The sequence below is a fragment of the Microtus ochrogaster genome, chromosome 18 (genome assembly GCF_000317375.1).
Source record: "Microtus ochrogaster isolate Prairie Vole_2 chromosome 18, MicOch1.0, whole genome shotgun sequence".
NCBI classification, from domain to species: Eukaryota; Metazoa; Chordata; class Mammalia; order Rodentia; family Cricetidae; genus Microtus; species Microtus ochrogaster.
The window spans coordinates 44326356-44354032 of record NC_022020.1 but is presented as its reverse complement, the minus strand read 5'-3'; the positions used below and the strand labels follow the sequence as shown (position 1 = coordinate 44354032).

Below are 27677 nucleotides of genomic sequence, written 5' to 3'. Positions count from 1 at the left end.
CTTTGTTAAGTGGAAGCAAAGACACTTCCAAATGAGCATGTGGGTGGGCCCTTTGAAAACCAAAAAAATCCTGTGACCAGGCCCACGCAGAACTCAGGTCACACAGCTATGACACGTTACATATGTGTGATATTTGTTAAAGACTTAGAGATAAAGGGATTGGAAAGATGTTGCAGCAGTTAAGAGCACTGACTGTTCTTCCGGAGGACCAGGGTTCAGTTCCCAGTACCCACATGGTGGTTCATAGCTCTCTGTGACCCCGGTTTTCAGGATATCTGATACCCTCTCTCGCTCTCCACATTGTATGCACACAGTGCGCATACATACATATAGGCAAACACACACATAAAATAAAAAACATGCAAGTCTTACCAAGCATTTGACTCATCATTTTCTTACCCATTTCTCATGGAATTGAACTATGTCCCTTAGTAAACATACATCAAAGTCCTCAACCTCAGAAGCACAGGATGTGGCCTCATTCAGGATTAGTTTTTTTTAAAAATATATCTCTAACTTTTGAAGAATTTCATATGTGCATACAAAGCATGTTGAGCATATGTCTCCTGCCCCTCCCCCAGCTTCTTCGACATCCCTCCCCCTTCTACTGTCCTGCCCCCTCCAACCTCATCCGTTCTTTTTTTTTTTTAATTAACCAATTGAGTCCAATTTGTGCTGCCCATCTATGCGTGGGTGTATACGATCATCCACTGGATCATGGTAACCCTAGTAGGGGCCATACCCTTGAAGAAAAGTGACAGAGGTTATACAAGTTTCATTTAAGAAGACATAGTAAGAGATGGAATCTGAGCAAAATATAGCATCCAGGGTGGGTAAGACTCAAGTGAAGCAGAAAGAATACTATCTATGGTGATGCTACGTGAAATTGTTTCCTGATCCCTGTTTCAGTATCGTCATGGTGACCCTATGCCATTTGACCAAGGGCAACTGCTTGCGAGAGGAAAAATATCACTTTAAGCAAAAGGAACTCCCTATCCCCAAGTGCGGTTATTATTTCTTCCTCTCGGTAACCAAACTTGCCGATAAGAAGTCAGTGCCTGTAACCTCAGCCCACAGTGAATGAATTCAGTGCCAGCTGGAGCTACAGCGTGAGATCTGTTCCAAATAAAAAGAGATAAAGCTAATGCGAATGTTTGAACTCTAGGTTTTAAACCGTCTTCCCTGGGCCATTCTGCATGGCCAGAGGAATGTATGAAGTGCATCAACAGTGCTCTGCTAGGAACTCCACTTCCTTAGCTGGAAACACAGTGGGAAAATTTCCCATAGCCGACACTTAATGCATTCTTGGAATTTTAATAGAAAAAAATTGAAAAATATTGTATTCTTATTATGTGTAAGGTTACTGGCAAATGAGGTTAACTATTTATTATATTTTATCAGTGCTTTCAGTGTAAAAATAAACCTAGCATAATCGCTTTTAGGGAGTGGGGGAAGGTAACTAAAGGAGAACAAAGAATGGGCCCTGGCTAAGTCTGACACATTTTCCAAGGACTTCAGAAGATCGTAAAAGCCTCCACCAGCATAAGAAGAAGGTACCCACTGAAGAGCACAGAATGTGTTTGCTCTAGTATGGCATAAAAATACAGAGTCAGAGAAAAGAGTGAGGGACAAAACCAATAAAAGTAAAGCGTAGGAGGTTCGTGTGATGTTCCTGTAATCATGTCCACCTCTTGTCTTCTGCTGACTGCTTGCAGACATTGATGAGTGCTTGGTAAACCGGCTGCTTTGTGACAATGGCTTATGCAGAAACACCCCGGGGAGTTATAGCTGCACATGTCCCCCTGGCTATGTGTTCCGGACAGAGACAGAGACCTGCGAAGGTAAGGGCTGGGCTGTCTTCCTTGACTTGGCATGTCTGAGCCCCTGAAGTACCTCAAAATACATCCACAGAAGTCATAGTAAAGGGGTGCCATCAAAATACGTGTGAGAGAAGGCCTTCCTTGTTTTATGATCTCTGTCTGTGGATTTGAAGGTTCTGGGAGGGGCATTCATCTAAACACAGTTTATAAACACCGCTGGTTTGTTCCGTTCACATAGGTGATCGATCATCAAGCAGCTGGAAAAACCAACAGAAAAAGCCGTATAACTTCACTCATTCTAATAAAATATCTGATTTTGTTCACTAGGTTTACCCTTTTAAAAAAAAATCACTGTGACACACTAACCTAAAAACCTACATTCCAAAAGTACTCAGCGGCTAGCCACTTCATTGTGAACTGGATGGTTGATAGTGTCAAAACGTTGACCTAGAAAAATATTTGGAGCCTATGTGAAACTAATTCCTCCCTGAAATACATATTCTATGAAAATTACCCTTTCCGCTTGACTAGCTGAAGGATATCATTTGGGTTTGTAACTCTAAATTAGGTCAATATTTTAAAACCTCGTTTTTTTCTGCCATGAGTTTCTGCGGTGCAAGCTTCTTGAACAAGTTCAATGCTTAAGGCAGTCTCTGTTTTCAGTGGGACTCGGGCTATGATGTGAGTGCATTCAGGGATGACTTGATATCTTGATCCCAGTTCTGTTTCAGAATGATCTGTTTCTTAGCTAACATTCATTTTCTTCCTTTAGTGTCTAGGATGTGGGCCTGCAGACAGCTCCTATAATCTGCTCAAATCCTGCTACCACTTCCAAATAGTAGCTTGTTTTAAGAAAGTTAATATTAATTATTGCAGAATAACCCTTTCCTTTTCTGTGGGTGTGATTGTTCCTCGGCGACTCCACATCCCGGAAAAGTGCAATAGCACTATTATAAGATGGGGGGGTGGGGAGATGTTAGCATCCTCTTTTCATCTTCTTCTTTAACTTCAAAGCATTCTTGTGGACAGAAGCAACTTAGGACTATTGAACAAGATGCCAAAACACAAATGTCTCAGCTGAAGCCAAAGGAATGCAATTACAAAGCGCAGTTCTAAGTTTGGATTGAGTTGGAGGGACCTCTGAAAAAGAGTAATTAACCAATATGTATGGGTGGGGGGACAGTCATTTACATAAAATCACATTTTCCTAAACTGAGCTAAGATAATTGCCTCCCTTTCTGGGTTGGAGTACTTGTCTTCTCCACAGATGGTCAGGGCATCCCCGAAGAGCGAGGGGCATCTCTTGGTAAACCCTGCTAAGCTCTGCAACTATACATGTGACATTTCCTATTTCCTGGCTTCTAGTGGCATTTTTGTTTGTCCTGGATAGCCACACCTCTGCTACATTTTACCATTTCGGTTCTCTGTTAAAGGGTTAAGTTTCTCTAAATCTCAGGAAGCGTAGAAAGTAGGGGTAGATGAGATGTCGTCTCGATTAGCTCAGAACTATTGCTGATTAAAGGCTTGCTTCCCAACTGTCACATGCACCATTCCTTCTGGCGATGGCATGAGAGAGAGAGCGTGGGAACCAAATGGCTGGGGTCTGGGTCTGTGGTGTGAACACTGAATTGTCAAAACAAGTAAGACAGAGTTGAAAGGCACTGATAGGTAAACTACCAAACAGGTAAAAGACAGAATGACATTTAGTAGCAAAATGCTGGCTTGTCACATAAATGGTAAGTCACTTCAGTGGCAAACCAGACAACAAGGACAGTAGAGATGTCTTGACTTCCTTTGTTTAAAGAGCACTTGTCCCCACAAACCTTAGTCTTTCTTTTGATATGGAAATGGCTTTTATCTGGGGTTCATAGGAAAGGAGTCTATAGTCTATGAACAAAGATGAAATGATAGAAAAATATTTTGGCTCCAACCTTATAATGTTGGTGGAAATTAAAAAAAATAATAATCAGTTAGCCTGGAAACTTACCCAAGTAACTATTTTACCCACTGTTATTTGCCTTTCATTAACGTTTTCCCCCAAACTACATATGTACCGACCAAGGGGCCTCTCATCTCTTGTCTCCCTGAGTCTCCTGACTTCCACCATTGGGTACAGTCAATTTGTCAGCCTGGTCTCTCCTCTCGAGTCTTCCTTCACTAATTTCCATGGGCTAGACAGAGAATTAGTAACAGACTTTTTTGCAAATTTCAGCTTTTTGTGTATGTGTTTTCTCTGTTGGCTGACTCTATTTGTAATTCATGGTTTCAATAGATTAATTTAAATATATAATAAGCAACAGTACCAATAAGCAGGCGGTTTCTCTGTATTTTAGACTGAGGTTACAAAGGAATTATTTCATTTTGCTTGAGCTTGGAGAGTCTGTGAAAGTTAAAATTTTTACATCCAGGACTGTGGTTTCGATTGTGTTTCCAGTGACATAACTAGTTCAATGTAAACCAGATGTGCTTTGAAGTTTATTTCCAGAAATGTACAGTGAACTGTTTCAATTTCTGGTTCCATGACATTTATACCATAAAAACATTGTATTTAAGGGAAAACTAAATAGCTGATATTTGTAGTTGTCGCTATATGTGTTTATAGTTTTTGAGTAGGCCATTGCTTAATTCAAAATGGGTATTTGTAAAACTATAACGATGACATCAGCCCTTCTTTTTTTTGGGAGGGGGGAGCTCTCACAAATGAATTAATTGGAGAATTAAATGTGGGATACCCTCAGATTGCATACTTCTTGCTCATCTCGTTTCTTTTGTACTTAAATTTTCATGAAAAGGTTTCAATACTTTTCATTGAAAGGCCTTGTATTTGAATTAGTCTTATAAATATTTGTATTGACTTTCAAGAAGTCCTTTTTCATTGCAAGCAACCTAAAAGCAAAATATACTCTCATTTCCCACAGTAATTTATAGTTCAAGAACTAAATTAATATCTGAGCTCATCTCTAGACACCCCGAAGTGACAGTAACTGCTCTCTACAGAAATTTTTTAATTGAAATATAATTATATAATTCTCTACTAATCTCTTCTCTCTCTCCAGCTCCTCCCATGCACCTGCCTCTCAAGTTCATAGCCGCCATCTCTTTAAATGCTGTTACATGTGTGTGCATCTAAATATATAACTATAACCTGCTCAGTCTGTATGATGTTGTTGGTATGTGCATGTTTTTAGGGTGACCACTTGGTACTGAATAACCAGTTGGGGCATCTTCCCTAGTATTCCTTACTTGTCTATAGTTCTTGGTTTAGGGTTTCAGCCCCAATGAGATTTCCCCTTCCTTTGCTAGCACATCTTTCGTATTTGAACATATACTTTTGAGTTGATATTTTTATCCCAGTGACTGGCAGTCAACTTTGAGCCTGGCCCTTTCAGGACTGGTTTACATCTCACTTGAGGTAGTCAGGAGCAAGCAATGGAGCCTTCTAGCTTTACTTACAATATTTTAAAGAAAAGAAGTGTCTATATTAAATCCAAAGATATGTGTAGAGGGGACTATCTCCTTGGGATCTCAGAGACCCTTCTGTTTAACCTAAAAGCATTGAGGTACATTGCTGTGTTTGGAGTAATTAAGCAAGGATAGATAATTAAGTGGCTGCCTTCGTGACTGAGTAATTGGATTTTATGGAAAGTGACTTTGATGTTATCATTCATATTTTAATTGAGACCTGTGTCTACCTTTTAATTCATAATAGCATACCATAATTCATATGTTATGCTATTTACCTTTGAGAATTTCTTAGTCGCCTCTTGAAAATGTAGGTGTACTATGATTCTATTTGCTTTTGACATCAACAGAAACTGCCTAGGTTACTGGTATATGATTTGATTTGAGATTAAAACAGTAATCATGAAGTCCTACTCGATGCAATTAAATTTATTTTTTTTTCTTTTTCTATTGGTTCTGGAGATTAAATTCAGCAACCTGAGGCATGTGCTCCACCAACAGACAACTCCTCCACCCTGCCCCAGCTCTACTTTTCCTAATTTATGTCTTGCTAAAGTTAATTGTGTGAAGTAATTCATTAAGTAATCATGTGACCATAAAGGGCTGAGGAAAGGGAATGGTGGATGGTGACTGTGGAGAATTCTGGAGCCAGGATGAATATCCCAGTCCTTGTTTCTTGGATTGCCTCTAGGAATTCAGAATTAAAGCCAATGCTGGGATGCTTTTGTCTTCAAACCTCAGAGAACTCTAAGAGACAGAAAACAATGAAGCTTTGTTGTGCCACTGGATTGCACCTGAGTGACAACCAAAAAGCAAACCAAAGCAGCTATAATTAGTCAGAGTCGTAGAAGGTGCACATACTGAATCCTTTTCCAAACAGGGTGTTCCTTCTGGTCCTACTGAGGGTCCAGTCAAATAGATGTGTAACCACACTGTAGAACATGTCTTCATTCCCCATTCACTTTAGGCCTTGCAGATCCATATTAAAATTATAAGAGCCAAGTTTACCAGACGTTCTGGCATAGCGCGGCTTGCTGGAATAATATTTTCCAGAAACGCATGGCAGCTCTAACGGAATCTTTTCCTTCTGCATTATAGACGTAAATGAGTGTGAGAGCAACCCGTGTGTCAATGGGGCCTGCAGGAACAACCTCGGCTCTTTCCACTGTGAGTGCTCGCCCGGCAGCAAGCTCAGCTCCACCGGATTCGTCTGCATTGGTGAGCTTCCTACAAAGATTCCATGTGAAGGTTGTTCCCTACCTCAGCCTTCCTGTGGGGGAAACAGAAAGGACAGGAGGAGAGCGGAAGAGCAGAAATTAGGAAGGCTTTTAAACATTTCTGTCCCAGAATGCCCCCTTTCACATCAGTAGATACGTGATGCTGTGGTTGTAGGCTTTTCTATATATGTATAGAAATATATAGAGAATACACACACACACACACACACACACACACACACACACACACACACATTTCTTATCCTTCAAATGCTTTAAAAGGCATGGTACCATCAAATCCCTATCACAGATCTTTAAACCTTCTTTTGTAATCAAAGACACGATGGAATTTGGATTCAGTTCAGAGGATAAGAATATGAAGATTTTAACCAGGAACACGTAGAAGGAGTTTAGTATTTTCCTTTCTCTCATCCATCGTCCTCCAAAGAAAAGAAGATAAGTGTTCTTCTGCTTTGGAAAATCTCTATGGATAAAAATATGACTCAAAATCACTAAGGCCAGTTCTTTTATTCCTGATTTTGTTCCAAGATAGAATTTTGATGTATAGCCCAGGCTGGCCTAGAACCTGACATAGAGCAGGCAGATTGGGAATTGACAATTCCCCTGTCTCAACTCCACAGATCCTGGGATTGCAGGCAGGAGCCACCGTGCCTGCTCAAGACCAGGTCTTGGTAATGGCACAGAACGTGTACAGAGTGTGAGAGTGTGATCTGGGAATAAATATCGCATATAAGGGAAAGGTCTGCCCCGGTCATTGCTCCTCCATCTTGTGGCATGCCACAATCCCCATGGCTACCTAATATCTACATTTAAAAGAAGCTACACAATGCCAATATACATGGGCAAGTTCTTGTTTGCTGTCTAGCCAAAATGAATTAGCGATTTAATAGTTAAGCAAAAGATACAAGTGGTTTCACCATTGTCTCCATAGACAGCTGGGTGCTATCTTACTTGATTTTAGTTAGAAATGAGCAAGGCCCAGATTATCAATGGAACCCTCTTTGGAGACACGACACTCCTGTCTTCATTTGCTAGTGAAACATGGCCACTGGAATCTGAGCATTGGTTGGTTCTCCTTCCAGAAATCAGTTGCCACATGCCTTGGGCAGAGCTGCATTTTTTTTTTAAATCTAATTACCGGTGGTAGGGTATGGGGTTTGGATCTGTAAAGCAGAAATATTTCTGCTAAGGCACAATTTCCAACCAAGATGGAGTCATTTTTATTACATAAAGGAAATGAACTCAGCATCAGTCAGTTCATAGTCAGAAAGCAATCTGTATGCCACTTGAGCATCAAAGGCATCCTCCTTTCTGTTTCATCATATAGACTTTTATTATCTTGGCCTTTTTTCCTTATAGTTATTAATGAAACAAAGACGTTTTATTCCCAAATCATTAAGTCATTCTTCCATTTGCCAACAAGTAAACACCACCACATTTCCCCAGCCAGTGTCTTAAGCTTTTCATTCATTCGGATAAAACTTGAGTGTTTCCGCTGGCTTTCTCTTTCCACCATATGATTCCCAGGAATAGAACTCAGGTCATCAGGCTTGTTGGCAAGCGCCTTTACCCACTGAGCCATCTCTCCAGACTGCCTGAAGCATGTTTTCAGTGGGGCTACCCAATCAGTGATTGCCCTGCCACCTCTAGTCACAGGGTATAAGCCACAGGGCATAGGGAATGAAATTTCTTCTGTGTGGTTACTAAAGTCAGACCATCTCTTACTTCACTGGGCTCTAAGAATAGCTATGGACTTTGAGTTAATCCTTCAGATACACTAAAGATTATCTTAAGTGAATTCCTAAATGTTTAAAAGACAATTGTATCCAGGTTGCTGTTGTTAGACATGACAGGACAATGTATTTGACTCAGCTTTCCTGCGTTGCTCTGCTCTGCTTCCGTAGTGCCATATATAATCCACACCTGTGTCCCTTGTCTTTGTCCCAGGTCTGCGTGCATCCTTGCCCATGCCCCTAACTCCCATAGACATAAAAGAGCAGCAGCTTCTCTGCTATTGGATCCCATGGTTTATTCCTTATGGTAGACTATTAGCAAAGAAGCCTGTCACTCACTTTCTCAGGACTTGCATTGTGAACATTCCTAGGGCAACTGTTTTCTGGCTCTTTTAAAATTATTATTAATATTTGCTCTGTCATTCTTAATCTCCTGGCCTCCGCCCTGAAGTATGTCACCAATTGGCCCTTGATCTCTTTGCCTCCCTGTGTGAACTCACCCTGTTTCTCAATTCCATGGATCCATCCTTACCCTTCCATTAATTCCAGGCTTGTGTTTCCACCTGACTGCAACTGTTTCCCTTTGGATGTCTCGTGATATCTCAATAGAGCACGTCTAAAACAAGGCTCTGATTTCTAAACTCAATCCTGTTTCCTAGACATATATTTATCTTCACCAATGGAAGCTCCATTCTTTAAACTGCCACCCCCAATTATCCTCTTTAGCATGGATACCTTGCTCCCGAACTCCACATTGGATCCATAGGCATGATCTTTTTGATTTTCTTGCTGGTTACCTGTATTTCCACTACTTTTCACTCCCACCCGTTATGTTTCTTCTAATGTTAAACTTAATTCTTTTAGGTTAGCTTAACATAGTAATATATTTCATTCCAGCATCTTCCTACACACATCCTATCTTAGTGTGTTCTTCTTCATTACCCCCTGTCCTTGTCACTGTCTCTATACAAACTGGTTAGGGTTAGGTTAGGGTTAGGATTAGAGTTAGGTTAGGGTTAGGGTTAGATTTTTCCCCAAACCAAACACTGCCCCAAAGGAAAAAGCAAAGACAAAGGAGAAAGAAAGCAGCTGCCCAGCTCCTCCCATACCCTCACCCAGCTCCTCCAACACCCTCAGCTTCTCCCACCCTTGCATTCAGCTCCTCCAACATCCTCAGCTTCTTCCATGCCCTCACCCAGCTTCTTCCAGACCCCCAGCTTCTTCCACACCTTCATCCAGCTCCTCTCAGAACCTCAGCTTCTCCCACACTCTCATCCAGCCCTGCCCACGTTCTGAATTCCTCATACAGCTTCACCCCACCCTCCCACACCCTTGCCCACAGCATTTTGGATTAGGTCAAGGAAAGAATTGTTCCTTTAGTTTAATCTCTACCACCAGAAGATTTGGGCCATGGCAACTTCTTGTGACATATATACACAGGCATTGTAATTACTTCTCTCCTAGTTCCTGCTCTGGATTTATGGAATCACTTTTGTTTGTGCTTTATTGTAAAATTTAGAAGTAAAACTTTGCAAATGGAATGAAATGAGATTCTGAAATGAATGAAATGAAATGAATGGAATGGAATGCCTTCTGTGGGGATGTACTTTGGTATCCCTCAACTGTGCGCAGCAATATGTTCTTAAGGGCTTGTTATCAGATTCATCTGAGGCCACTGTCATGAGTTCAGATTTCTTAGCTGCACATCCAGAACTCCACTACCCGTATGTGCCCACTTACCTGAAAGTCACAGTGGTACAAAGAAAATTAAACATGCAGTTGTCTAGGAAGTTACTAGCGGCCCTGTCAGCTGGGAATAAATTCACTGCCCCTGGTTCAGAATCAGTTGCCATTTGCTCTTTGTTCAGTTCAAATCTGTTATTCTGCCCAAAGCTTCCCTAACCACTGACCTTTCCCTTTCACACGTGTGGAGTCACCAGCTCGATGTCCATGGTCGCTCACTAGGATTTTACTATTTAAAGACAGTTAAATGAGATATGGAAACATTTTAACAATTAGGAGTAGCTATCTCAGGCGGTCAGATTGCTAGGGGATTTTTATATCTTATTTATATTTCTCTATGCCCTCACGTCATTGATGATAAATAAGTATATATTAGTTTTAGCAATAGAGTGAAAACTACAGATAAATATGCAGGATAAAGTACCGAAAAGCAAGCATTCCTTGAAAGACCAAGGGATGACTGTTGCTTTCACATAATTATGTGTGATCATCATATGTTTGTCATCTTTGGGCTCGTTTTATTTTTTTCAGATTCTTTCCAAGTTATTAATCAAATAAATGTTCACAGTTAGGGGAATACTGGCTCTTCTAGAATAGAATGTGGAGTTTGACTGGCATGTTCAATGAAGAATGAGGGAATGATGAAATTGTTATATATTTGTTCTTAACTGTCAAAGCACATACCATAGAGGCTGTTTCTTTCCCCCTATGTTACGATGTTGTCATGGCAATGTACCATATTCCTAGTACCAGAATGAACCCTAGGGCAATAGTGGTTATTTCTCTATAGCTTGTTAGTAGATACAATCGTATTAATGGCCATATTGTATGGGATAGTGCAGTTCAGTATTTGACTTATGCCACATTTAAATACAGGCACATGTCAATATATTCAAAGAATGTGGTGTCAAAATGACTTTAAGAATTAATACTCTTGTATCTTTTCCCACTGTAACAAATCCCTTTGGTGTCAGAGAGTTTTTTTCCCAGGTAAGAGCTTCCCAACCTCCCCTATTCTTTTTCAGACAGCCTGAAAGGGACTTGCTGGCTCAACATCCAGGACAACCGCTGTGAGGTGAACATCAATGGGGCCACCCTGAAGTCCGAATGCTGTGCCACCCTCGGAGCTGCGTGGGGGAGCCCCTGTGAGCGCTGTGAGCTAGGTAGGCACTTGACCTGACCCTCTGAGCTATTGGTTGGAACATCATCTCCAAGTCAATGGACGTCTGTTCTCACAGTGTGTCTATAGAGAAGAAGACTGTTGTCTTCTCTCCAAAAATGTCTTCCCAGGTGGAATTCACTCTCCTTTAGAAATGGACAATTTGAGTTTTCCTTTAAGTGTGAGCAGACCTCCTAAGTATCTTAGACGTGGAAGGAGAATTGGCTCAATTGGGTCCTCGTTTGGCTGTGTCCCAGGAGAACAGGATGGCCTTGTCCTTGAGGCTCTGATTCGTTTGCTTTTTAATTCATTTGTCACTTTGAGCAGCGAGGCATTGTGGGAGAAGCAGCTGCAATCTGGGTCAACGCTGGTGGTGCTACCCCTGCAAGAGGGAGTTTTCCGAACTGAAGGCAACTGGTCCTCAGCCTCTGCCACCCAGCTGCAAATTTTAATTCCTTCACACTGAGCCTGGCAAATGTATTTCTTTTCTTTTAATAACGAAGTAAAATTCTGTCCCGTTCTTACAGACGCAGCTTGCCCAAGAGGGTTTGCCAGGATCAAAGGTGTGACTTGCGAAGGTGGGTACAATGCTGGAATGGAACAGACCCTTAGAGAAAGTGCGCCGATTCTCTGTCCGCTCTCAAGGAGCTAGTCGCTCTTCTCAAGACCCTTGAGGTTTCAGTTAAAATAGCTCAGTGTAATCAACACGGCGCTCTTGGGAAACAGCTTCAAGGTTCCCACTTCTCCTCTGTATACAGTCAGTTCATAAGGAAGTCCCCAGCCTTCAAGGCACAGAACAGCTGGCAAGGGAGCATGTCTGGGCTGCGCTTTTATGGACAGCAAGGCCATGGTCGTCTGCACAGCTGGTGCCCGGGAAAGCTGGTGGCTGCGCGGTGGAATATTTTTGCTTTAACCAAAGTAATAACCCACACCACTGGGTTGCAGATTGAATGCCCTCACCACACAGGAAATGAGGCTACACCTGCTTTTGCTATTTGTAAGGTCTTTATCCTTCTGCTTGCCGCGTTTCCCCCACAGATGTTAATGAATGTGAGGTGTTTCCTGGCGTCTGTCCAAATGGCCGCTGTGTCAACAGCAAAGGCTCTTTCCACTGCGAATGCCCTGAAGGCCTCACGCTGGATGGAACTGGTCGCGTGTGTTTGGGTAAGAGGCATGCTTTCCTGTCCACATACATGACGCTAACCATCAGATCCCTGTCCTCTGGGCCAGTCCAAAACCGGAGTCTGTACTGGAGACATTTGCTTTAAATGAGATACTGCTTGAGAGGAAAATCACTCCAAGATATTAAAATATGTGCTTTATTAAAAATGTTTCTGTTTAAAGCATATTTTATAATTAAAAAGAAAAACTATCATTTAAGCTTTAGTTTCTGATACTTTAGACGAGTTATTCCCGTTATATAATAGAAGAAAACTAGGCATGATCTCTCTCTCTCTTTATTTTTTTATTATTTATTTATTTATTTTTGGTTCAGCGAGACATCATGATCTCTTGCCAAATCTAGAGCCATTGTGGCTAGAATGGGTGGGCAATGAATCCCCAGAGCCTGCCAGTGCTTAGTTATGGGTATACACTGCCACACCTGACTTTTACAGAGTACTGATGAGCTGAATGATAAGTTTTGAATCCCTGGAAAACCGTTGCTGCCAATGTAATAAGGCAATCAAACAGAATTAATAAGTCCAGGTTTCATCTGAGCAAAGCACTCCTGGGTGACGCTAAGGAGAGTGGGAGAGATGCCACATGGCAAATATGGCTACCAGGTCTTACGTTGCCATTCAAGGCTGTGACAGATTTCTCATTGGAAGTCTGCCTCCAGGCCCACCGTCATTCTTTCTTGAGCTAGCTTCACCCAGCACTGCCATTGAGGTAGAAAGGATCTTCAGGAGACGAGAGAGTTTAACTGCGCACAGGTAGACTGAGGCACACAGTGTCTAAGTCGCTGAACAGAGGTGGTAGAGGGACGTTCAGTGAGCGTTCCGACTTAGGCTCAGCCTGGGCTTCACTCCCCATGCAGATATCCGCCTGGAGCAGTGCTTCCTGAAGTGGGATGAGGATGAATGCATCCATCCCGTTCCTGGGAAGTTCCGCATGGACGCCTGCTGCTGTGCAGTCGGGGCAGCTTGGGGCACAGAGTGTGAAGAATGCCCCAAGCCTGGCACCAAGGAATATGAGACACTGTGCCCCCGGGGCCCAGGCTTTGCTAACAGAGGGGACATCCTCACTGGGCGTCCATTTTACAAAGGTAACTGCAAGCTGGTTCCTGGCCTGCTACACTACCAGGGCTCTCTCTCTACGCTCTCTGAGAATGGGTTTCTGTGTGTGTGTGTGTGTGTGTGTGTGTGTGTGTGTGTGTGTGTGTGTGTTTATTTTAAATTGTTTTTATTGAGCTATATATTTTCCTTCACTCCCCTCCCTTTCTCCCCCCTCCCATTCTACCCTCTCCCATGATCCCCACCTTCCCATTTTGCTCAGGAAATCTTGTCTTTTTCTACTTCCCATGCAAATTAGATGGGTTTTGTTTTTGTGGCCAACCTAAGGTCTGAAACTATAAATTACATGTAAAAGACAGTATTAATAGGAATCTAGGAAACTGGACGCTCATCATTTTCTTTCTCTCCTTCTACTGGCCCTGTCCTTTCCTTATATGGCTTGAGGGGAGGTAGACCTGCCCAGTTCCTCAGCAGCAGAGAGATCCCCGTCCCCACTGTTCTTCATAAGCAACAGCCAGGTCTAGAAAAGCGAGACTCAGTTGAGGGTGGAGAACATTATCCACCATGGACACATTTTCTGTGCCATCTCTGTGATCACTGCAGACCCCAGGAGCCGTCCCTGTCCAAGGCTGCACGATTATTGTCCATGGCGATAGATTTTTAAGTTAAGGCAATAAAAGGACTCATTCCTGTCAACCAGCTCCATGGTTGGGCCTCACTCTGCTTTCAGATATCAATGAGTGCAAAGCCTTTCCCGGGATGTGCACCCACGGGAAGTGCAGAAACACCATCGGAAGCTTCAAGTGCCGTTGCAATAATGGCTTTGCCCTGGACATGGAGGAGAGAAACTGTACAGGTAAGATGGCTTCTTCTCTCCATTAATAAGCCCTAGCTTTCTTGCCTTTGCAGTGAATATACAGCCTTCAAAAGCCCATCTTCTCAGTGCGAATATAAGCCCCCTTTCTCCCTCGTTGTTATTATTATTACTTTCTTTTATGGAACTTAAAATCCAGTTCTTCAAATAATTTTGAGAGCTACAAAATCGCACAAAATGTTGTTTTGATGTGAAAATATGATCCTCAAAATATGTGAGGACTAAAGAATATAACAGCTTGAAGAATATTCTAGTAATTGTTTTAGTTTGTGATAGATGTGTTTTGACTGATTTCCCTCACCTGCAAACAACATTCTAGACCTCTTTACCCTGAGAAGAGATGAAGTTGGGAATGCTTCTGTTTGATGGCATGCAGTTTATTACAAATGCAGAAGTTGTCCACTGATTTTACTGCAAGGCTTCAAACTTCAGGTCATCAAAAGACACAGTGAGGCTTCTGTGCTGGCGTGTGCCTTCAATCCCAGCATTCAACAGGCAGGCAGAGGCTGGTGGATCTCTGTGAATGACTTGGTATTCCAGGGCAGTCAGAGACATAGAAGGCCCTGCCTTGATACATCAATAAATATTTTAACATACGATAAGATGGAGGCAGAAACATTTCTTTGTGACTTTTTTTTTTAATGGCTCATGTTTTCTTAAACATATTTTGTGCTCCAACGTCAGTACTGAAAATATGCTACAGGTGTAAGGGTTTCTCATAAACTTTTTCAGAGTGTAGATACTATGGCTGGAATATAGAAAACACAGCAAAACACAAACATGGGATTTCTCTTTATTTTTTTTTTTTAAAGTTGGTAAGTAAGCATTTCTCAGCCGAATGGAGCACGGATCACAAAGTGGGTTCAGTCCAAGGCCCCGCTGTGCCCGCAGGCTCGGGCTTAAGGGGTGTGCTGTGTCTGCCTCCGAGGCTGCCTGTCTGTGTCCTGCCAGTCAGCTCTCTTAGCCTCAGGGTTCCAGGTCCCCACGCTCCTTTGGCTGGAGAATGAACAGTCTCATGCCTTGCTGGGTCTTCCTTTCACGTGAGCAGCACACTGCCTCTCCACTTGGGCCTTGCAGAGGAGTCGCTTGGTCCATTCTCTATGACGACATCTCAGCCGCAAAGAGAAGGCCACATTTCAGAACTCAAAGACACACAGGCCCCACCTGCCGGTTGGCCATGACAGTTTTGACAGTTGGAGAAAGGAATGTGCCTTATGAAGGAGACAACGTCCCCCTCCACCCCATCTCCTCAGAACATTTCTCTCTCCTCTCAGTCCTGGTTTCCCAGGTCTCAGAACCGCAGCCCCTGACATGGAAGGCCCCATGCCTCCAGCCCTCTCTTACCTCGTGCTGTGTTTTTCTTTCTCTTGAACACGGGGAGCAGACATTGACGAGTGCAGGATCTCTCCTGACCTCTGTGGCAGTGGCATCTGCGTCAACACGCCAGGCAGCTTTGAATGCGAGTGTTTTGAGGGATACGAGAGTGGCTTCATGATGATGAAGAATTGCATGGGTAAGCTCAGCCAGACCCTCGTGCTGGCTAGGACACCAGCCTCATGCAGGCTGGGCTGCTGTGTCATGGCTGGCTTCAGAGCCATGGCAGCATCCTTGACTAGAGGTGGAGTGAGGCCGAGAGCTGTCAAAGGCAGACAAAATAACCTTCCTCAGACTGGAAGCAATACATTTTAAATGGGTAGCATTGTGGTCACCTCCAACTTACGTCCTGCCTTGCCTGTCCCATGAGAGCTGTGCTTTGTAGTTGTGATACTGAAGAATGTTTAGGCCACTGTGTCATATGAGTGACTTGTGGAACTTGCCACATAAGATGTTGCCACTCTCAGGGTACAACCGATTCACATTACAAAGGGCGTTGTTGTCTATAGTGTGCTGATCTGCACTCATGACTGAATTGAGCTGCAAGCAACCATGGATCACAGATTAGACCCTCCTAACTGTAATCATTTAGGAGTCTTAGGATTTTGTTTTTCAGTTGGATTTGAGCTATAAATGCTAAATGACTGGCAACGCCATACAACCTCTTAGTTTATTATGACATAAAGTAAGTTTTGTATAAGTAACCTCTTATGAACCAGATTATATTACACATAAAAATTTTTCAATGGTTTACTGTGTTGAGAGTAGAAGGTTCATAATTTTTATATTGAAACAAAAAGTAAAACTTGCCCCACTTCTGATTGGATGTGTCGTTATGTTTGAGCCGCACACCTGCCCCCTAGTCCCACTTCTCCTGTACTATATATGTAAATGTGTTTTCCTCCGAGTTCTTCAATGGATCTCACGTTTTTACCTTTCAGACATTGACGAATGTGAACGTAACCCTCTCCTTTGTAGGGGTGGCACCTGTGTGAACACTGAGGGCAGCTTTCAGTGTGACTGCCCACTGGGACACGAGCTGTCACCATCCCGTGAGGACTGTGTGGGTGAGTTTTTTCCCCTTCGTATAGAAATCCAGTGAGCACAATGGATAAAGATCAGGAGTATTTGCCCATCTCATAAGGGCAAATTGTTTTAAACTGACAGTTGTGGGCTGAAGGCCCACATACCCAGGCACACAGACAGCTTGATGAAAGCAAACATCATCTTGCTTAGGGTCTTGACTGTCCTAACTCTGTCCTCTGGAACCATCGTCTTCCCTCAGGATAGCTCAAGTTCTGTAGGCAGCATCTGAACAGTGTTTGAAGACCACATGCACACACCAGGGTAAACCCATGAAGTAAAATAAATAATAATAAGATTCATTTATGGCATGCACTCTGTCCGTACACTCTGTGATGGCGATGGCTAGCTGCATGTGGCTATATAATTGTAAATAAAATTAAATAACATTAAAAATTGCTCAATTATGTTATATACATTTCAAGGTCTAGTAGAAAATGCAGTTCCATCTTGGAAACTATAGACAGAGAAAGGAATGCTTCCAACACAACAGGAAGTTCTGGGGTCAGACATAAGTGAACAGGGACCAGCATCTTCACCAAACCTCCCAGTTTGTCCTGTTCCCTACTCAGGTGGCACCTCTTTGCTAAAGCCTGCTCTTAAAGGCTCTTCCAACTTTGCTGTGGCATAAAGCAAATTCTGCTTGTGTTTTATAGATATCAACGAGTGTTCCTTGAGCGACAATCTCTGTAGAAATGGCAAATGTGTGAACATGATCGGAGCCTACCAGTGCTCTTGCAATCCTGGATACCAGGCCACGCCAGACCGCCAAGGCTGTATAGGTAAGGGCGGGCCACACAGGTCTGCATTTCCCATCTCTCAGACCATCGAGCTTTGGCATCAAATATGTCCTAAAGCCTATGAGGGCCCCTTGTACTGGGAATGAATGCAAGCAGGGGTCAGATAGTTTGCTGATTTTGCAGAAACCCCACTGGGTCTTATTATAAAAAGTACCCCAAACTCCATAGTAGTTATATGTCTGGGTTCTTTCTTCTTCGGTTAGTGGACTAAATAGAATGCTATATAAAAGGAAGTGAAAGGGGTTAAGGGAGATTAATGGTATAAACTTTATCAGTACCAATATAAAGACAATCCAAAGCTACTCAAGCATCAGCTGTTTGAAAAGAAGATGCAGCACACATTCCTTTGTACTTGGCATCTAACGTGCGCTTGGTATCTGCACAGATATCGATGAATGTATGATCATGAATGGCGGCTGCGACACCCAGTGCACCAATTCGGAAGGAAGCTACGAGTGCAGCTGCAGTGAGGGGTATGCACTGATGCCAGATGGGAGATCGTGTGCAGGTACAGAAAAGATATACAAAATGCGCATGCTACGGTTGCTCTGTTACAAATGTGGCTCCAGACTTGGTCGCAGAGAGCTGAAGAGAGGAAATGTGTTTGGGACCAAGGGAAGCCATTCTTGCTTTCACTGGGCGTTAACTTTGTGTCATCAGATATCGATGAGTGTGAAAACAATCCTGATGTCTGTGATGGTGGCCAGTGTACCAACATTCCTGGGGAGTACCGCTGCCTCTGTTACGATGGCTTCATGGCTTCGATGGACATGAAAACGTGCATCGGTGAGTATCAGAAGTCAATGGTAATTCTTTAGTATTCTCTATTATTGAGACCATCATACAGAGTGAAATATTATGACTACCCCATCTCCCTCTCTTCCCACATCTCCTCAAACGTGTCTCCTTCCCAACTGCATGTTTGGTTTTTTGTTTGTTTGTTTTTTTTATAACTGAGTCTGGTTGCCCTTATGTGCTTGGGTGTAGGGCCATGCACTACCAGGGGGCCACATCCTCCAAAAAAAAATGGTTCTCTCTCCTTCAGCAACTGTCTATTGACCATAGCTCCTCAGTTGGGGACAGGACCTGGAGACTACCTACCACATCTATGTTTCAGTTTTAGTTGAGTTGATCTTGTACAAGTAACCACAGCTGCTCTGTGATCATGTATGTGATAGCCATGTCATATCCAGAAGACAGCATGTCACTCTCCAACAGATGAGAGTTTGATACATGCATGAATACACATCCACAGGGAAAGAAGACCCATTTCACTGTTACTTTGAAAATCTGAGCCATTTTTGCCAGAACTGTAAAATCTGAAAAAGAATTATTTCAGACACCCTTAAAGGCGCATAGTACTTCCTTGCAAGACAAGTCTTTCAAGGAGACCTCATTTTCAATTTTATCTGTTTCTTTCAGTACGGTGTTATTCAGATTAAAAGGTGGCTTTTAAATTAATGTGATAGCAGTAACCAGAACATGTGTTTTCCAGATGTGAACGAGTGTGACTTGAATCCCAACATCTGTATGTTTGGGGAGTGTGAGAACACGAAGGGCTCTTTCATCTGCCATTGTCAGCTGGGCTATTCGGTGAAGAAGGGGACCACGGGATGCACAGGTAGGGCTCAAACCCCATGTCTGCGAGACTTGAGCCTCACAGGTTTCAAAAGCAGCCATCGCTTCAGCCTTCAGCATCGTCGGGCCAGTCCACCAGCATATGACTGTCACGGGATGGGTAACTGACTCTTACCTTTACCCTGCATCATGTCTGAGGTCACCCCGTAGGAAGGAGTGGGCCAAGTCTGCCCTGCTTCTGGTGGGTCCTGCAGCCACATTCAGTCCCTCCGCTTGGTTACAGCCCTGATGGAGGGCCCATGTAAAGAAGGAAAAATAGTTCTTCATGTTGGGGTGATCCCCCAACCATAAAATTATTTTCGTTGCTGTAGCGTGAATTCTAATTGGTCTTAATAATAAAATCCCAGAGTCAGATATCGGGGTAAATGAAGAAAGGTAAGCGAGACAAAGGAGCATGCCAGAGCCACCTCTCGCCTCACCAACTTCCCGGGTGAAAAGGGGCCAAGCTCCCGTCTCCACCCTGCTTTATCACTTCTTTTCTCTGCCCAGTCATATCGATTCCTGTTTCCTCCTCCTGGGTGCTGGGATTAAAGGTTCTGTGCCACCACTGCCTGCCCTCTGTGGTTAGCTAGCTCCACGCTCTAATTTTCAGACAACCTTTATCTGATAGAGCAAAATATCACCACGCATTGCTACTTCATAACATTAATTTTGCTACTATTCTGAATCGTAATGTAAATAGCCATGTTTTCCTGTGGTCTTAGGGAATCCCTGTGAAAGGGCCATTCAACCCCTCAAAAGGGTTGCAACACACAGGTTGACAACCACTGTCTTAAAGGATCCAAGTTTTTATTTAGTTTGCAATGTTAAACTGATAATGCGTTCTTAGGTTCTATTTAGACTTTTGCTGCCTTACCCCCCTGGTTTCTTCTTTTCTATTCTCTCTCCTCCCTACCATTACCTCTCTCCTTTTTCTCTCTTCACTCCTTCACCTCCTGAGTCCAGTTTTTACTATTTAGTTTTATCCCATAGAGTACAGATATGACTAGGAAACATCTTAATAATGGTCTGGCTAGTTGTCTCCTGAATGTTCACCTTTAGGTCCCTGTATAGCATTTTGTTCAAGGCCACAGTGAGAAGCTCGGGCTGCAGGGAAAACTTCAGCTGCCCCTCCAGGAGAAGGCAGATGATGAGGAACGAGGGCAAAGACTTTACTAATAGCAAAGGGGATGGAAGCCAGGAGTGTGTGCTCAGTATCAGTTCAGCAGTGGCGGCCAGTAGTCAGTGAGCGGCGAGAGCAGATACGAATCATATCCTAGAAAGTTTGAGGAAGCCAAACTGACAGAGTTGTACACAAGTGTATATGTTCTGTATAAACACATTCACACGGCTGTGCATGGCTGTGCACGGCTTTACAAAGGGCATACATCACAAGACACGTGTCCTTAGATGAATTCATCTGCATGTTAGCATCAGCCACATGTCCAGGCACTATAAGCTCATGGGACCATTGTCATGTACATGGTTTGCCGTTGGCCAAAATGTCCTCAGGCTGCACAGGACTGAATAAATCACATGTATGTGCTTCTGTGTAGTATTTGTGAACATAAACACAGGCCAGTGAGCATTGGTCCCCTTTTAGGCCACATCTGAAGAGAGCGTTCTTTACATAATCTCAGATAAGAAAGAACAAACAAAAGCACACACATAAGTGACCTTTTACGAAAGCTCTGAGTATATGTGTAGCTTTGATCGTGTGTGTGTGATGCTGGAAGTTAATCCTAGGTGTTTACACATGCCAAGCAAACATTCTACCCCCCATCCGCATTGGGGCACTGACTTTGAAAATGAAGGGTGGACTTTTTTAAATCAGGCTCATTCTTATCTTCATGAAAAATATGTGATAAATATAAATAGGAAGGAACAGTAAAGTCTTTTTCAAAAATCTCTCCTGAAATGTGTCTTTATATCCTTCCCACGGAGTTTACGGAGTTTTGAATGGGCCTTCGCAACGTGTGGGGGCCGCCACTCATATCCGCAGGGGACAACAGCTGCACTTTCTCCTTCCAACAGGAAGTGGCCAGGAAGTTGTTGGAGAGAAGGACTTTTTGGTCATGATCATGAAGTCTTGTATCTTACCGGGATGGACAATGACTTAGAGACTAAGGCGGTGTCAGTGTTTCTCCGTACAAACCTCGCGTTTATCCTAAATTGCTGTCTTACAGAAACATACTTGGAAGTAGACTTAATTAGCTCATGCTTCATCTTTGCCTTTTTAACTCTGGCTTCTCAGATGTGGATGAGTGTGAAATTGGTGCCCACAACTGCGACATGCATGCCTCATGTCTGAATGTCCCCGGAAGCTTCAAGTGCAGCTGCCGAGAAGGCTGGGTGGGAAATGGCATCAAATGTATTGGTGAGTTTGCAGAGAGGAAAACCCTTCTCGAAGGGCCAACATTCTGCGTGGCTCTTCCTTGCACACATGCTAATCAACACTCCAAACGGGAACATCCTCTTCGCTTTTTATTTATTCTCTCGTAAATCAAAGCTATCTTTGGTTGCAGGGATAATTCCTGTCTGAGTGTTTCCTTAGCTTTAATATAAATGGTCAAATTACAACAGGATGCTTTGGCATCTGCCTTTTCATGCATGTTGCTCAGTTGAAAAAAAAAATTATTTGATGTGCAGCCAGTGATCTAAACAGCTGTAACATGAAAAACAGCTAATGTGTTTTCCCAGTCTTTCCATAGAGTAATCAGTGCGGTTTGAGAGCCAGTGAAGTCCAGGGTGGAAACAAAGGGGTTTTTCACATGGCCTTAAGATGGGAGGAAGTGGGCAATTCTTAGTATTAAAATTGTCCTTGCAGGCAAAGCTAAGTATTTTTGTTGAATTCCAAGAAGTCTAACTCGAAAAAGGGAGACTAGGAAAATCTTTTTCCCTGGGTTCTATAACTCTTAAACTGAAGCCTAATAATAGTGTATAGCCCTGAGGCAGGGGACTGGATTATACTCTGGGTGTCGTTCATGAAGCTGTTTAATATGTCCATACTGTGACAATAAAGAATATTTCCAGCTGGTAAGCATTACCCAGGTCAATTTAAAATAGAAGAAGGAGAGGGGAAAAAAGCCATCTGAGGTCCCCATGGTGACTTCTCAGGAAAAGCTTATAGGCCCATAGTAAGGATTAAATAAAAAACCTTTAATATCTCTTACCAATAATGAAAATTAATTTGAGTAAAGCTTGGCTCTCCAGCCAGATGTTTCAGACTTGTCAACGATTTAAAGCCAATTGCAGAATGTGTATTATCGTAGTTGGAGAATGATTTGCTGTATAGCCCCCTATGTCAGCCTCCTCAGGCCAACCGTAAACCGATTTCCAGGCCGGCCACACCCACTAGCATTAATCTCATGACTGTACAGGCAGGGCCTGTCCTCGTTGCCATTTTTCTTGTCCCCATGTGCCTCCTATTTTTCTCTTAGTTTCCATTTTATGTGCTTCGTGTCCATCTGTCAGTCTGGCCAACCATCCCAAGACTGCCTGCCCCAAGATGAGACATTAGAGGGTTCAGTCACCAGGGCTCCATCTTCATCCTCCTCCGGAGTCATTTCCCTACCCTCCCTCTCTCCCCACCACCTCAGTCCCTCTCTTCTGCTCTCCCCTCCTCCTGTCCCCTCCCCTCTCCATCTCCCCCTCTTCTCCCTCTTCTCTGCCCCCTTCCGCCCCACCCCTTCCCTCTTCCTTTTCCCTTTCATCCTCCCCCTCCCTCCCCCGTATTCACTTTATTCTTCAGACAGCAGTAGAGAAAGCTTAAGCTTCTCTTCACACTGACAGTCACCTCTTCAAATTTAGGAGAAACCCCAGCTTCCTCTCCAAGGTTTACAGGTCCCTGCATCATTTTCTAGCTCCACCGTCCTCGGCCCTGGCCCCTGTGGTGTAGTTTTGCCATTCCACCTGTCATGAAGGCCACATTCTGTACTTTTCCTCTTTCGTGGCCCTGTCTCCATTATTCTCTGTAAGAAACACCCTTCTCTCTTCTACTCAGTCAAGTGAGGCTCCTTCATCCCTGGAAGAGGAGGTCTGAAGGTGATTAAAAGTTACCTCTTCAATGGGTTCTTTCTTCTTCCCTGAATTTCAGATTAGGTTGTATCTGGAACCTGCTTCATGGTCTCTAGATAAATACAGCATCCTTTCTTTCCTGTGTTTGACATGCATCCCTTCCGATAGGCTGTTAATTCCATGAAAGAAAGAACCACGTCTCTCTTCCCTTCTTAGAAGATTTAGAACTCTGAGCTGACTCTCTCTTGTCGATGCTATCTCCCAAACAGATCGTCTCACAGTGATAAGAGAATCAGTAGTAAGAGCCACCGTAGGTGGAGGCCAGCGTGAAATCTGACTCAGATGTAGAATCTGAGGGCTATAGAGTACTGCCCTTCCAGATAAGCTAAAATAAAACCGGTTTGGGCTGGCTCACGCTTTTGCAAGTCCCACCCTCGCCCTGCATTAGGATGTCCCGTCTTCACTGCTGATCTTCTTTGTCGGGCTGGCTCCTCATGCAGATCTGGACGAGTGCTCGAATGGAACCCACCAGTGCAGCATAAATGCTCAGTGTGTCAACACCCCGGGCTCATACAGATGTGCCTGCTCAGAGGGTTTCACCGGAGACGGCTTTACTTGCTCAGGTGAGTAACAGGCCTGCGGAGTGCTCCGTTATCCCCATCTCAGGACACCCAATAGGCTTTCCTTGTTTTAAGAAAAACGTGAAGAAAACGGAAATGACTGTCTGTGCTTCTACTCGACCTGTGAATGAGCACATACCTTTTTCATCCCTTAAACACAGAAGCCTGAAAGAGCATCCAGAGAATGTGGATTCTTTAAAGTAATGATGTCTTTCTTTTCCTGTACTGCTAATGACGATCGTTACTTCTTACTACTTGATGAAGTACCCATCAGAAAAACACAGGGGTTGGGGAAGGCACTTGGGTTCACAATGTTTATGCTGCTTACTCTGGTGTTAACCTACTACATGAGTAGTCAGGGTGACCTCAGCTCTTCTCATTTTTATTATTTTATTAAACCAATCCTTCCTCATTTTACATACCAATCCCAGTTCCCTCCCCCTTCCCCCCTTCAAAAAAGGCCCAGGACCAGAGGGTTTCAGCACAGAATTCCACCAGAACTTCATGAAAGAGGACGGAGTTCTTCTCATTTTAAAATAGACATAGCGACCATAGCAGCATTTTTTAATCACTAAGTGGATGATCTGGGGGAACTTCGCAATTCTTGAAGATGGGATGCGTAATGTCCCTTTCTAAGAGAGATCATCAAAGCTGCTTATTATCCTCCTCGGAGTTTTACTAGTTTTTCTCCCAGTTTTGACAGGATTAAATGGAATAACAGAAGACACAGAGGACTTAGGAAGCCACCACGTAAGCTTCAATACACACTGGTTATTGTTTCCCTCCCGCTGCTCCCCAGGTCTCAATGTTGAAAGGTCATCTCTTATACCCATATGTAAGACTAGATCATCCTTTGGGGCAAGAAAATGACTTTTTGCTTTACAAGCGAGGTGTCTCCCAGCTGAGGTTCATTCAAACTTTAAACTCATAAGTATAAGACTAGGTCTGTAATTCGTCAAAGTGCAGTCTCATCCTCCCTCTCTGTAGAGTCTTGGCTGTTATTTATGTCCCTGACTTTGTATGGGATGTAATGTCAAAGAAAGAATGGTGTTGGTGGCAAACACATCTACACTCAGAATGGGGCCCAGTGGGACCCTTGTAGCTCTTTTGGCCGCTCTCAGCCTGGACTTTTTTCTAGTGAACTCAATGAAAACTGCATTCCTCGTGGTGGCCATGCCACCTGGCTCAGGACATGCTGATGTCTGTCCTCCTCCCCTTTCCTGCTTTTTAGAATTAAGTAAATCATCTTGAAAGCCTTTAAAAGTATCCATCTGTATATTTTGGTGAGACTTTAGTAGTAGGAAGGAAACTTTGTTTCCACGGCATCTCTCATTTCCTGTAAGACACCTCAGCTGGGGAAACAGGGAAGTCCATTGCTGAGCTTTCCTATGAATGAGCGGAATCCCAGAGCTCTTGGTCCTATCTACTAATACCGCTTTTAATACCCATTCATCAGCTGGTATTAAGGAGAACTGAGAGAAACTCCATCCATCTTTATTATAGCCGAGTGTTAGGTGTGTAAGTTAGGGAGCTTCCATCTCAGGCTTCGGACCCACTCTAGCGAATGGGTTAATTGGTGTTTCATACTAAGCAACCCCAACTCCAGCCGCCGAAACCGATATCACTTTTGAACAAGGAGACAAACGTGTTGGGAAATTTGGAACATGACAGAGGTGTCTTCTCATTCTGCAGACGTCGACGAGTGTGCAGAGAACATAAACCTTTGTGAGAATGGCCAGTGCCTGAATGTCCCCGGAGCTTACCGCTGCGAGTGCGAGATGGGCTTCACCCCAGCCTCAGACAGCAGATCCTGCCAAGGTGGGTTGCCAGGCTTCCAATTCATTTTCCAGTTGGATCTGCTACAGCAAATGAAACCACGGAAAGGGCTGGAACGGGCTCCACCTGGAAGCGGAATACACAACGCACGCAGCACATATAAAAAGCCGCTCGTTTAAGCGTGGATTAGTTTGTGGAGTGAATAATGAGGAAGGCTGGCTTTCATCTCTTATGAGATATTTCTGGCTCAGAGCCAATAGTTGGAAGTTTGGCTTATTCCTCTTTTTTTCTTTTTTTCTTTCTTTCTTTTTGCTAAGCCATTTCTTTCTTCCTCTGGTGTCACTAAATGAATGACATGTGACACACCTCTTCTGGTTTTCAAGGGGGATCTATTGCCTACCTCAGCCATCTGTACTCACCATGCTCAGTAAAGTCAAAGCAGCTTGCTTCTGGCATTTCCTTTCGTGTTTGAGGCTGTGGTGTGTATGCCTGAGACTAGAAGCCTCCTACATCCATCAAGGACTTGTTCACCTCTGCTCAAAAGTAGAGGAAAAAGAAATACATGATTTCTCCCCTAAAAACGGGGCTCTGTGTCTAGAATGCTATCTGTCCAAGGGGAAAAAAAATGGATTTTCTCTTAAGTTGGGGATTCAATTCACAGTACACAGAGTTTGGACCATCAGCCTGGTATAGGAAATATAATATGATTTGAAAAATGAAAAAAAAAAATGTAGCTTCATTGTGAGACTGTGGAGCATCAACAAAAGTTGCCATTCATAGAAACATTTTTTTTTTCCAAAAGGTGACTTCCCCCAACTCCAAATCTGGCTCCTCCTCTTCTTTCCCCTCTTCCCCCTCAAGCTAACTATGGGGGAAGAGATGATGATGAAATGAAACAAATTCCAGGCCCTTCCCTACCATAGTGTGAAAGAAACGGCGAGCACCAGCACAGACACACAAACACATCGCTATCAACCAAACACAAACTGTACCGGGAGACTCAAAGGCAAATCTCACCCTGCACCACCACCAGAAAGTAGATATTAAGAGAGAAATGGTGCCTGCGAGACGGTGATGTCCGAGTAATTATTCGTTAGGATCGATTGCATCTGTGCATGGTGGTAGGTGGAGGTCCTAGAGGAAGATGCCATCAGCAGTGCATTCTGTCTCGTTTGAGTTGACTCGACCATTAAAGGCAGCATTTTCCCATACCCCATCTTACATAGCTGCCGCGTTAGTATAAAGAGGATGCTTTTGGTGAAGTTCATTCCCTAGGGAACTAGGTGTGCTCAGAAAGACGGTGCCATTCTCTCCACTACCGACAGTTTAATTGCAGCCTGCATCAAGAAATCTTAGCTCTCTCTCCTTAGAGGACAGCCACCAACACAGGGCAAGATACATTTGAATACTGGCTGAATATTTAACACAATTTGAACGGTTCCTTAAACCTAAGATAGTTAGAACAAATTAGTGTACCTATTTTAAGTAGCCAGGAGACACGTCTACTTTAAGATGCAACTATTTCAAGATAGTGGTTTGAATGACTTATCTATGGAGCCTGAAAAATGACTCACCTTGCAACATGCAAGCACCTTAACTTGCTTGCCACCAAGTCTGGTGACACGAGACCCATCCCTGGAACCCACATGGTGGAAGAAAAGGATTGCTTTCCACAAATCACCTTCTCAGCTCCATGTGCAAGTCACAATGTGTGCATACGCACGCACATATGCACACACACACACACACACACACAAAATAACTGTTATATTTAAAAATCATGTTTAAAGAATTGTTTCCTCAAAAAATACGTTAAGATTTTATCTTTGGTTATATGAGTGGGTCTGTGTGCTGTGGAATAGGGTGGTATATGTACGTGTGAGCATGCGTACCCATGGAGCCCAGAAGAGGGTATCAAATCCCTGAAGCTGGATTGACAGATGGCTGTGTGTCACTGACTGTGGCTGCTAGGAATCAAGCCCAGGGCCTCAGGAAGAGCAGTACCCGCTCTTACCTACTGAGCCTCCTCCCATGCTCTGTTAGTAGATATATTTTATCAAAATACAAAGAAATCTATGGGTAGTGGACCATGTTATTTCATGGTATAAAGAATAGTATTCTCTAAAT

General features: G+C 43.4%; 1 protein-coding gene across 1 annotated transcript in view; it reads left to right on the top strand.

The window, feature by feature from the left end:
- Fbn2 (fibrillin 2) overlaps positions 1-27677 on the top strand; it is a 202491-nt gene that overhangs the window by 121753 nt on the left and 53061 nt on the right. The window contains exons 19-34 of the mRNA XM_005356130.2: positions 1716-1841; positions 6381-6500; positions 11022-11159; positions 11683-11733; positions 12194-12319; positions 13194-13421; positions 14120-14245; positions 15648-15776; positions 16579-16704; positions 17377-17502; positions 17906-18028; positions 18181-18306; positions 19016-19141; positions 21392-21514; positions 23655-23777; positions 25467-25592. Of these exons, the coding sequence (XP_005356187.1) occupies positions 1716-1841; positions 6381-6500; positions 11022-11159; positions 11683-11733; positions 12194-12319; positions 13194-13421; positions 14120-14245; positions 15648-15776; positions 16579-16704; positions 17377-17502; positions 17906-18028; positions 18181-18306; positions 19016-19141; positions 21392-21514; positions 23655-23777; positions 25467-25592 (2043 nt within the window). The remainder of the gene's footprint in view (positions 1-1715; positions 1842-6380; positions 6501-11021; positions 11160-11682; positions 11734-12193; positions 12320-13193; positions 13422-14119; positions 14246-15647; positions 15777-16578; positions 16705-17376; positions 17503-17905; positions 18029-18180; positions 18307-19015; positions 19142-21391; positions 21515-23654; positions 23778-25466; positions 25593-27677) is intronic.